We start from the raw sequence: 13,111 nt of genomic DNA on the forward strand, positions 1-13,111 counted from the left end.
CCACTAATGTGCAAAAAATATGATAATATAATCTAGAGTTAATCTAATTTTGACGCATATATTCTTTTCTTAAATGAAAGAAAAAGAGCAATTTTCGATGAGATAGTTAATAATAATAATAATAATTTTAAACGGAAATAATTAGAAAACAAATATCTTATTTGGTTTTCATCTTTTTTGAACGCAATATATTTGCTTCCATCACGCATTCGTAAATATCAATTGCAGTTCGTATTAAACAGCTGATCCAATTAAAACATTATGCATCGCGTCGCATGTAATAAGAAACCACCTTCACAGATGTGTCCAATCTAAATACTATAATTAATTAACGCAATTAATATAATAATGTAATTAATTCACGCTTGACATTGCTTATTTTCACTGAAAAAGTACTATGCAGAATATGCTGCTCCTCGAAACGCTATTCGCGGACTAAAAGATTGAAACGATTTTTCTTAAGTATCCCAGAAAAAAATAAAAATAGAACGTTGAAAGAGTCAAAACTCAACTTAAAACGATATACCTCTATTGTCTGCTCTATTGTCTGTTCTATTGTCGAAACCGCCTTCCTTTCCTAGTATCTTCCTCCCTACTGACTATAACCAGTTTTTAAGATTCCCAACCTTAACTTACTCTTTTCAAACAGCAAATTTAAAGAATACATCAAAAAATTAACAATTTTTTATTTTGAAGAATCCATATAATCCGGCAATAGAAAAAACACGTTTGAAATCTCTTATTACGTTTGAAATTGAGAATGTTTGTTTTTACATTTTTAAGACAGCGTGATTTATAACGGCTGACAGCATCTTTGTCAGTTATCTCAAAAAATAAAAAAAAATCAGCGAAATTTGCAAAGGTTTTCGGATTATCGGTCGTTCCGTTTTTACAAATTCCACGAAATGTAATGTCACATGCTGTTTCAAGGTCACTAACTGTTTCTCTTTAACCATGTTCAAGAAGAATAAAATTCTCAATCAAGACGTTTTCGGAAAATAGAAATCTGCATAGTAAAATGCTAATTCGTTTGATGAAATATAAGAAATAACTACTTACTCCTCATAATCATTACGCATCACAGCTGTATGATGATTATTTAACAACACTATACGATACAGGCTCTCCTCTTTCATTTTGCACATGTATATCTATCTTTACTAGTTTCTTGTAATACACACAATGTTGATCTATTTTATTTTTTTAAGACACCACGAGACACCAATATTTCACAGTTTGAACAAAAAAAAGAATACGTATAAAAAATACAAGAATATTGCCTGCTTCAAATGTAATAAAAAGACATTTAATTTAATTGTACTATCAAGAATCGTGCTCAAAAAGAATAAAATCCTCGATGAGACATTTTCGGAAAATAGAAATCTGCGTAGCAAAATGTTAAATGTTTTAACAAAATTAACTAATACAGGCCGTACGCCATACTGACTTTTTCACACGTTTCCACGTTGATGGTCTCTACATTAGTAAACCGGGTAAAAACTCCAACCATTACTAGCATTGAGAAAATAACTAGGGTCAACTACAGTCCTACTTGTCCTAAAACCTGTCTGAACCAATAGAAAAAAAACTACCTGAAGAAAAAAAAGAAACTAGAAGAAAAAGACCTTTTTATATATATATATATAAGTAATAATCGTAAAAAGCATCTTAACTCGAAAATTTTCTTTCTTTTGATTAATGATGCAAAATATAATATTAATCACAAAGCGTCATAAAAGACATTTGAATATTTTTGTTTGAATGCTGATAAATTTTCTTTAAAAATGAAAGAGGAAATCGATATCACTTAACACAATGGCACCATAGATGGAAATTAATTTACAATTTTTTCTTCGTTTATTTGCCTTCAAATCAACTAATCGATCAAAAGAAAGAAAATTTTCGAGTTCAAATGCTTTTTACGATTCAAAAGTAGTTTGCAGTAGTTAATGTAAAACAATGTTTGACTCCAGAATTTTTGTACAAAATATTACATATATAAGATGAATTTACATATTGTCACGATTTCAATTTAATAATAATTTATCTTTGTAAACTTAGTAATCTATTTTTAACAAAACTTCTACTTTTAATAACACCTTTTCTTCACATAAAAAATTTATCAAAAAAACAGCCAAAATTATCTTTACTTTGGCAAAAAATTATTAAAAAAATTAAATATTCTAAAAATAAAACAACATAATATATAAAAAAACAAATAAAAAAACTAAACAAAAATGCTTATAAAATACATTCAATTATACGGACCGTCATTGCAGTAACATATATTTGTATTTTTTAATATATTTATTAACACACTGTCTAATTACTGAATCACGAGACTTGATAAATTTCACTCGAGTTTATTTCGATCTTTACGTACATCAAGCAGATCATATCATTCATAGTTGTTAACTGATTTACACTTTTTTCTTTAAAAAAAAAAATGGATTTTCTTCTCTCGCAGAAATAAACTTTGCAATCGCTACGAACTGAAACATGAATAATAACACGTGCGAGAGCGGAAGCGATAATTATGATCGAGTTGGGAATAGCACATAATAAGGGGAAAGGAAGGAGGTAGCGAGAACGAAACGAAGTGCATATCGATTCTGTGATGGCGGGGCAAGGGGGCGGCGATGTTTCGGGGACGCCCATTTAAGAGCGAACACGATAATCCACGTGCCGCTGCAATCATGTTGCTCTCTCCTTCACCCCCGCATGAGTTAAAGGTTACGAGAGTTTCGCCGTATTGACCTTCGCAACCTACACTTCGCCGGCGAAGCATGCGGGGGGGCCCTATTATGGAACTATTTACCGTTCCGATCGGAAATGCAAGCTTCCGACTAGCGGATTTCCGATTCTGCCTCTGACTCGTAAACTGTTACGCATAAATTTCCGTCGGCGTGAAGGTATCGCGACGCACGAATATCTTTTAATGCTTTCTGATATCTTGCAGATGGTTAAAAATATTCGGGAGAATTAAATGTCACGTGACCCATCAATGACCCATCAATTTCAGTATCAAATAATTCGGCACGCAATCGCGAAACGGCGCATCGAGACGCTCCTGCCGCGGTCGATCGCACAATCGTGCTGCGCTATTACGACAATGTCGGTGCCGCGTAAGAGACTCGTCCCCTTTTTTCCACGGAAGTTTCGCTTGGCAATCGACATTGGTTCGATTGTGGGAAAAGGAGACGAATTATATAGCGATGGAAAAAACATGAGACGCCGCGCATCGAACGAGACAGGAAAAAAAAAGACACGGGAAGCCCCGACGGCAACGTGCAGAAAAAATTGCACGCACGACAGCTCGCAAATACTATAGTCGTTGAGAGAGCGAGTGCTTGGGATAAATAAAATATCATAATTGTCATAGTGTAATGTACCTTGCGGAATCAATACTCGCCCGGAGTTACGCGCCTTCAACCTTTCACTTTATCTCTCCTCCGCGATTCTTGTCGTTGCGAGTGTCGCCCGCCATAAATCCAGAAATTATTCCAACGGCGTCGTGTTTTAAATTAGAACCAATAATGCATTTTAAATCTACCGTTTTGACGTAATATTTAATAACGTTGTTAATATAATAAAAGATCTCTCAAAATTGGTAGAAATTTTATTCTATTAGATATGTATATAATGCTCTTCTTGGTGAAATTTGTAATTTAATATTTTTTAATCAGTTTTCATTTTAAATTCAGAATATTACATTTATCAAGTAAGACAATTCACACTCCCGATGATAACTGGTTTTTTAATAAAATTACTTTCAATGATGTTAACTCGATTTTTTGACAGCGCAACATATCGACATTTTCATTTTATAAATTTGGAGGAAAATATCGATTTTTTCTCTCTCTCTCTCTCTCTCTCTCTCTCTCTCTTTCTATATTAGGTGATAAAGTATCGATAATAAAATAACGACCGCCACCGCAGGCAGTTCCATTACGGCTTCGCGACGGAACGGGCGCGCGCGTATCCTCTCGCTCTCTTTCTCTCTCCTCTCTCACTCACTCTTATAAACCGTCTTTTGCACTCTCTATTTCACAGCTTTGCTGGAATTTCTTTTCCGCGGTGAAATACCGCTCAAAAAGGCGGCCACGTCGCGCCGCCGACATTCTTCTTCCGCGAATCACCCTGTAGATCGCACGATAACGTTCTTCCCGGATTCTTAACGATTTCTCACGCCCGACGCGGTAGGATTTTTACTTCGTGTGTGGTACACGAACGAAAAGAATTGCCAGATGTTGGATATTACGTGCATTGAAAAAAAATCTTCCAGATATCTCTTCAGCAATTAACATATCGGGTCGTTGCGCATAAAATATAGCGTGCCGAAAATTTCCGTAACGAAGAAGTTACGCGAGAATTTCTTCTTATTTAACTGAATTTAGAAGTAATTTTCAAAGCCGAATTGACCCCTCGATTTTCATAGCAGATTGTCTTAATTTTTTTCGTAGCCTTCAAATAGAGCAACCGGTGATCGATTGAATGAAAAGAGCGATTTCCCGTGACAACCGGAGATCATTCGCGTTCCATCCTCGCGATCAATACGCGCGAACGTGTTAATCGAAAGATCGCGGTATGACGACGACTCTTCGATTAACCTGCCTCGACAGTATCGCTATGTAATTCGATTGTTGGCTCAGTGGCGACGGTTCAGGCATCGCGGGGCGCGGCGGCGGCGGCTTTGAGTTCCTGAAATTGCAAACGACGAGACGAGGAGGACGACAACAACGCCCAACGGATAGTCGGGACGGCCTTTATCAAAATGGGTTGTCAGCCACAGCCTTTATCGTCGAGTTATCGGGCAAAGAGAAGAGCGGGCGTCACAGCCCGAGCAAGATAGAAGGAGACTGGACTCGAGTCAGACGGAGAACCGCGTATAAGTATGTATGCATGTGCGTGCGTGCGCGCGCGCGCGCGTTAGTGTGTGTGTGTGTATGTGTGTGTGTGCAATACGCATACAACTAAAGAGACTAGACAACTACATTCCGACAGAGTAAGTCAGCTTTTATCACGAATCAATGCTCTCGATGCCTCGTTGTTGTACGTCGACAAGGGTGCATCTGTGACTGGCGATAAAGGGAGAACACGTGCAATTAATAATAATCATTATTTATGCAAAATGTAATCAGTCGTTTGTAATCGGTTCAATTCTCGTTGATCTAAAGGGACGTTTAATTGTTTAATTAATTAGCTTTGTCTCGAACGAGAACTGAATCGTTTCTCCACAAACGTTCTCACAATTCGGATAATCGGCTGCACGCCTGCGCTAATAAATTTTTGATAGGTAACTAATGACCTCCACGCGATCGGAAGTCCATTAGCGCTAATATAAATATTCAAAATAGCGATAAAGTAACCTATTTGACGGGAGCGAAATGGCCGCGCGAGCTGCTTCGTCTTGGAGCGAGAACGAGATAGTCCGCTTTGAGAGAAACGTCGCGTTTTATCTCGTAAATCGATGCCGTGGAAGCAAGCAAGTCGCCGACCGACCGGACCAATAGCCTAGGATAATTACTGCCATTGAGACTATAATCTCGCTCTGTAATAGGACCATTATCGATATTGTCTAACATCTGATAGATATGTTATGATCAAACATATTAATTATCCAAGGCTAGCAGCGTTTAAATACATCGCTCGAAGCCGCTTATTAATATTAACCACTGATAAGCGCAGACCGTAATTTAAAATCACTTTGAAAAAAAAAAAAAAAACGTTTGAATTCGATTAAACATACAAAATACGCATCGAAATAGGAAAAAAAAAGAAAAAACTCTTTTGACATTTTCGAAAATTATTGATGACGATTTTAAAGAATGCAATGCTTCGAGAAATAAAGATAATTGAGAATTATCTTTGTAGTTTTTAGTGCAGAAATTCGCAAAATAATATTTCTAAAATTAATATTTCTCCTCTTTTTTTTTTTTTTGATCAAGTTGTTTCGATTTTCGATCCGATATGTCGTCTACTTATCAAACTCGGTGGTACACATAAGTCGGCCGTTCTGTAATTATCACGTTTCTCGCCGGCGAACGTTGCACCGTGTGCAAGTGCCATGCACACGTAACTCGCACGGCCGATGTTTATGACCCGACAGCGTGTTTGCAAATACAAAGACAGGTAATGCTGCCTCGCGCTAAGCGGCCGAGCACGTTACTCTGCGTTACAAATCGGCCGGAAATGCGAGAATGCTTACACGTGTGCATACATGAATATACTATCCTAAGCGAATACTATGAATTCACTTTGCATATCTCTCTCTCTCTCTCTCTCTCTCTCTCTCTCTCTCTCTCTCTCTCTCTCTCTCTCTCTCTCTCTCTCTCTCTCTCTCTCTCTCTCTCTCTCTCTCTCTCTCTCTCTCTCTCTCTCTCTCTCTCTCTCTCTCTCTCTCTCTCTCTCTCTCTCTCTCTCTCTCTCTCTCTCTCTCTCTCTCTCTCTCTCTCTCTCTCTCTCTCTCTCTCTCTCTCTCTCTCTCTCTCTCTCTCTCTCTCTCTCTCTCTCTCTCTCTCTCTCTCTCTCTCTCTCTCTCTCTCTCTCTCTCTCTCTCTCTCTCTCTCTCTCTCTCTCTCTCTCTCTCTCTCTCTCTCTCTCTCTCTCTCTCTCTCTCTCTCTCTCTCTCTCTCTCTCTCTCTCTCTCTCTCTCTCTCTCTCTCTCTCTCTCTCTCTCTCTCTCTCTCTCTCTCTCTCTCTCTCTCTCTCTCTCTCTCTCTCTCTCTCTCTCTCTCTCTCTCTCTCTCTCTCTCTCTCTCTCTCTCTCTCTCTCTCTCTCTCTCTCTCTCTCTCTCTCTCTCTCTCTCTCTCTCTCTCTCTCTCTCTCTCTCTCTCTCTCTCTCTCTCTCTCTCTCTCTCTCTCTCTCTCTCTCTCTCTCTCTCTCTCTCTCTCTCTCTCTCTCTCTCTCTCTCTCTCTCTCTCTCTCTCTCTCTCTCTCTCTCTCTCTCTCTCTCTCTCTCTCTCTCTCTCTCTCTCTCTCTCTCTCTCTCTCTCTCTCTCTCTCTCTCTCTCTCTCTCTCTCTCTCTCTCTCTCTCTCTCTCTCTCTCTCTCTCTCTCTCTCTCTCTCTCTCTCTCTCTTTCTCTCTCTCTTTTTCTCTCTCCCCAATTTGTTAAATGCGTTCGTTTATCGCTTTGACCAATTCCGACTCTCCGCGACGAGTTTTGTTGAATTTTTAACAATACGACTCGCTTACACTCTGTCCTTGCAATACTTGACGTCGCTCATAAATATTTCTCTGTGCATTAAAAAACTGTTTATTTCAAGATAATCCTCGTCCAAAGTAAATAACTTAATACGGAGGTAACAAACGCTGCGATACGCAAAGCTGTTTCATGTGTCCAAATTATCCTTCTCTTTCCTATTTTTCTTTACATTCCGAAAAAAAAAATATAATTTTGATCAGAAAATATTCAGTAGCGGAAAAACGTAACATAAATCACACAGAAGTACAATATTATGCAATTTTAAATTTGCGATTGTAAAACCGAACTGAAATGCCATCGTGGAAATACCGTAAAGAAGAAACCGGCTAATCGATAAGTCTATCATTCAATTTACAATATCATAGTTCGACGATTGAATTAGGTAGAGAGAGCGAGAGCGAGAGAGAGAGAGAGAGAGAGAGAGAGAGAGAGAGAGAGAAGAATTTGCGATAACGTAGTTGAATTTTATGGACACTTTCTCGCGATACCTCTTTCACGATAGCGCCGTAGCGAGATCGACCCTAAATACATTCGTTGAGCGTGTGAGTACGAAGCGTACGGGGTGAATAAGCAATAAAATCAAGCGTAGAACGGTGCTCGTTTTCTCACACACTTTATACGGCTTGCGCCCCCCCCCCCCCCTCACCGCCGGACTATCAGGTATTGGAAGCATAGCTCAAGTATCCCGCAGGTATGCCGGAATTATAAGTCCATCTCTTTCTCTCTCGCGCTGAACCGCTGAAAACAATGACGTTTATCTTGCGAGGCGAGCCGTATGCGCAAATTCCCGGAAAAGCATGTGAAAGCTATTAAGGGCAGAAAAGGTGCAAAAAAAAAAACGAAAATGACCTGACTACTAGGTCTAAAATACTAGGTTTTCAGCAGTGGTTTTGAATAAAAGAGTAAGGTGGACGCAAAGATCCTGTACGAATAATGAATTTTAAACCTTTCTTTCAAGATTCAAAGAGGTTTCGGCATAAGCCGAGAGATCAGCGACCCGAGCATGTGTTCATTGTATTCGGTTTGACTTACAAAATCTCAACGGTTTCTAATAAAAGAACCTAATAAACTCGAAAATTCTGACGTCTCGCCGACATATTCCATTATTTACACAAGGCACTCTCCGATTCTTTATAAAACTTTACACAGATGTAAAGGGGGGAAGGGGGTGAATAGATAAAATTAAAAATTTTTAGTTGCTGCTCCCAAAAACGATTCTAAAGGATGAAACCACCTCTAATATGTAGAGCGATTTTTTGCTTTTCACGGTATATCTCGAAAATTATTCGAGATATCAAAAAATGTTTCATGCAAAAGTTTTATAAAAGTTTTTAAAAAATCAAAAATTTTTTCAAAAATTATTTTTCCAAAATTTTATTAATGTTAAATAGAGGTGTTCTTACCTCTAAAAAAAAATTTTTGAAAACAATTTTTTGATTTTTTTCAAAACTTGTATTAAACATCTTTTGATATCTCGAATAATTTTCGAGATATATCGTGAAAAGCAAAAAGCCACTCTATTTACAAGGGGTTTCATTCCTTAGAATCGCTTTTATGCGGCGACTGAAAATTTCTAAATTCATCTATTTACCTTCCCTACATGTGTGTAAAGTTTCATCAAAATTAGAATTTCCGGATTCGAGAGATTCCCTTGTAAGTTCCAACATTCCGACATCGCTTGAATATAATCGTTTTCACAATAATACTGCAAATCATCACATTTAACTACATATTTCACAGTAAAAAAAGAAAGAAACTTAGCAAAGAAAAGAAAATTTGGACTTGAGAACATTAACAGATTCTCTGTCGTAGCTTCAAATGCACCGCACAGTTGTAGAATAGATGATCAATCATGACGATTGACGTTATGGGAACCAGAACGAAGAGAGACATAATATTCTGTGGCCGCGTGAGTTTCGGTGCACGCTGGATCGAACGTCTCGCCGACGCATTCCATTATTTACACGAGGCACTCCCCGAGGCAAATACATAACACGCCACCGTACAAACAACATGTCGAGACGAAGCGGTAGAGAAGAGTCGCTTTCAAGGCCGCAAAAGGATTTACAGTCGTCGACTCGTTAGCGCCTCTCTTGCGAAGCAACCGCCTCTGGTTACGCGTAATTGACACCGCGCTTAGATTTATAATTATGCGAGTCGCGTGCGTGGCTCGATCTCTCGCGTTCTCCTTGAAAATCGCGCTTGATCGAAGAAAGATGGAATAAACTTTATCGCGCATTCCAGAAGACATATGTGTAATATTACAGAAGACTGTACAGTAAAGAAAAAAAAAGAGAAAACGACACGCGTGTTAATAAGAGTAATAAATAAGCTTAAACAGCAATCAATATACAAAATAATATTCGCATTACATGATGAATATTTTATCTTTGTGACAGATTTCTTCTAGTACACGTAAAAACATTATGCAGCACGTATATTTCATATTATTTCACTATTGGAAAATAAATATAACCGCGATTAAAATACAGACGAGGAAAAATCGCGAAAAGAGAAACATGCCGTGATAAAAAATGTCAGATTCACGCGATGGATGTCTAAATTTCCACTACAACGATAGCAAATTAAAGCTTTTGAACGCTGTGGAGAATTATTCAGCGTCGACGATACGACCCAAGCAACCATTCTTTTCTTTCTCTTCATTTCCCTTGGCTCTCCTTTATTCCCCCTGCTCCATAATTTAGCGACCTACGCAGCTTCTTCGTGGACGGACGTCGTCGACGACAACGACGACGACCGGCAAGTATTTGGAACGTTCTCGTCGGTTCGCGAGTTCGACCCTCGAATTCCTAAACGTCGCGCTCATCTCTTCAACACTTCGCCGGCTTAAAGACCGCGATCGCGCGCGCTTTTCTCCTCGCCGAAAGTTGGCTCGGAAATAAAACTCGTGACACGATTAAATTCATTCCTGCGAACGAGCAGGGCAACTAGCTCGGATTTCAAGTTTCGCTAACTGGTCTAGCAGAAAGATCTACTTTATAAGTATTTTAAATTACGAACTTTTGTTATGCACAGTTGGAATAAAATTTTCAAGCTCCATGAAAAAACTCGGAGTAAATCTTTTCTTAGCAAAGACACCAATTTTCAACACTAAATATGTCGAAAATTGAACTGTAGATTAAACTTTAAAGTAACTTCCTTGTTCCCGAGAGAGCGAAGTAAAATTATATAAAAAGTGCAATTTATATAGTTTATTTCCACAGAGCTATTATTTTCACTCCACGCAGATCTATCATTTCTACATTTTACAGATCCAGGATTTACTCTTACTTTTACCGTTAAACAATTTCTTAAATATTCAACACTAAAATTATCGTTATTATTTTACATTTTCTGTATCTGTTATTGACATCATATTCGATATGATTGGAATAAATTAAATACGTTATTTGAATTTGAAACGACTGTATTCCATGACTAGCATTCCCTGCTTAAATCACTCCGTACATCGTTAATGAATTCCTCCAGAAGAAACCAGTCTACTCCAGATTCTCCGCATACATAACTACATTCGCACGTATGCCTGAATATATGCGCTTGAATATATACCACATTATCGTATCAGTGATAATTAATGAATGAATTCTTAATTACTTTTCGCGATTGTATGTATATGTAGTTTTTTTCCTATAACCTTTTTTTGTTTTTAAATACTAATAATTTTTTAATATTTAATGAATAACAAATAAAAGATTACTTTTATAAAGTATGTTTCAAGAGCTATATTTTTTATAAGTTAATATCAAATAGTTTTTAGATCAACTGGTCATTTGTAATTTTCACACAAATAATAAGAAATTTAAAAAAAAACTTCTAAAAACTAGATAATGAAATCCATGTTAATTACTTCAGTTATAAATAAAGTGTTGCTAGATAAAAATCCAATTTGGAATTTAATTATAAAAACTGAAAGTAACAGTGACTGATAAACTTTCTCCGCATTTTTATCAAGAATCGACTTGAAATTGATGAAAGAAATGGCTAAGCGTTGCTGCGCGACATAGCGGCGCGATGTCCAATATATTTTCTTTATGAAAATCTCTGGAACAATCATCCCGACAACCTCTTAACAAGATGAAGTTTACGCTAAACGCCTTCGACCTTCAATAAACTAACGATACCAACCACGATACCATAACGAGCGCCATGCATCTGCGTCAAGATCAATAAACAAGGCGTCAATCTTCTGTGACTCATCCCCCATAATCGCGTCGCTTCACTACCGCGGGGACATGTACCCGCTTCTGCGGCAGCAGTGACGTATTGGTGACCCTGAATCACCCCGGACACCCCCTAAAAATTCCTCACGAGTGCCGTTCGAGTTTTTAAAACGCCATCGTCGCGGGTGAACGATCACTCCGTACAAAAAAAAGCGAAGTTACGGCAGTGATCGTAAAAAAAATTTTCCAACGCAGCCAAGATCCTCCGAATTATTTATCGACAAAAGTTTGACTGCTGAAACATGGAAATCCAACTTCGCGCAAGACGCGCTAAGGTGGTTTCTATGTTTACTCCCTCTCTCTCTCTCTCTCTCACGCTAAATATATACCCTGAACAAAACATCTCTTGGCACGCTGTACTTCGATAAAGGATATTAACGGAAACGCGCCACGGTTCGCGATCTCGAAAGTCAAGCGGATTCACTCACCGTGGCGGCTTCTTCATGGCTTGCGCTGGCTTGTGGCTCGGCATGTCACGTGTCGCTGCGACCGTACGTCGTCAGGCGTCGTTCCATGATATCCTCGTCGCCGAGGCTCGGCCGCGGGCCTCCTTCGGGGGGGATGATCAGCGCGTCCGTCTAGATTCTCGTTGGCGCGACGCAATCACGCACTATTACTACTACTACCACCGCCCGTAATCGCCGTATTCGTCGCGCTCGTGTCTCTCCTCTCCCTCGTGCCGCCGTAGTAGTAGCGTGTAGCAGCGGAGTACGCGACGGGGGGAAACTCTGGCAACACCGCACCGAAACGCCGTCATACACCCCGCGTGTGTCTCCCTCCTGTCCCTTTCTCTGTGTCTCTCTTTCTCTCTCACGCGTTCGCAACTTCCCGCTCATTCACTGCTCTTGCACCACTCCGATGTATCCGCTCGTCGCTGCCCGAACGTACACCTATCTACTACCTGTGCGCACGCGACCCGCTCGCACACGCACACACACACACACACAACATGCACACGAGCACGCATACGACGGGGTGCACCGGTGGTATGCTATGCGCTGTCGTCCGCGCCGATGCCGCTTGAATTCGCGACGCCGACTCGAATTATACTCGCCGTTTTACAGTCCTCTCGCTGTACTCTTTATTTTTATCTTATTGTTTATTTGCTCGAATACAAAAGTTTGCACACGACAATCGACGCAAAATCACATTATCCGCAAAACGCGTTACACTCCGTACCGCACGGAGCAGCGTCGCTCCGCGTCAAGTCCACCGCAATTCGTTGCAATTGTTGTTTTATTTGCCGCGCAAAATTAGTCAAGATTACGTTTTGATTCGAACGGTACGGAACGCACAGTGATCTGTCGCGCTATCTCGCTTTCTCTCTCACTCTTACTCCGTCTCTTTCTCCGTCTTCCTTCGCACGAAGCGATTGTTTTGCCACACTCGTAATTGCTCGCGTCACTAACGATGCAATCACTCAAGTCCGCGTGACGGTGAGAATAACGCACGGTGACTTTCACGCGCGCAATCACTCGCGCACCCCCAAATATTCTGCCATAACCCGATATCATTTATCAGAGATACTTTTACTCGCTGTCGCTGGCGGAAGCCATATTGCGATCACTGTCCGAGCCACCGCAGGAGCGCCAACACGCTCGCTCATTGGTCGAGCGCACCTGATAAAATGAGCGACATCTACGGGAGGACATGCGCAGCCGA

General features: G+C 39.7%; 1 protein-coding gene across 7 annotated transcripts in view; it reads right to left on the reverse strand.

Annotated features, from left to right (window-relative positions):
* Nucleotides 1-13,111, reverse strand: part of lilli (lilliputian) — a 199,455-nt gene that overhangs the window by 143,182 nt on the left and 43,162 nt on the right. For 2 of the 7 annotated variants that reach the window (XM_067352922.1, XM_067352899.1), the window contains exon 1: nt 11,878-13,062. The exons of 4 other annotated variants lie outside the window; for them this stretch is intronic. In XM_067352922.1, coding sequence (XP_067209023.1) covers nt 11,878-11,921 — 44 coding nt within the window. In that variant the 5' untranslated portion in view covers nt 11,922-13,062. Of the gene's footprint in view, nt 1-1,059; nt 1,273-11,877; nt 13,063-13,111 lie in introns of those variants that run through there. One more of the 7 variants, XM_067352906.1, reaches the window with a different exon arrangement.

The sequence above is a fragment of the Linepithema humile genome, chromosome 1 (genome assembly GCF_040581485.1).
Source record: "Linepithema humile isolate Giens D197 chromosome 1, Lhum_UNIL_v1.0, whole genome shotgun sequence".
NCBI classification, from domain to species: domain Eukaryota; kingdom Metazoa; phylum Arthropoda; class Insecta; order Hymenoptera; family Formicidae; genus Linepithema; species Linepithema humile.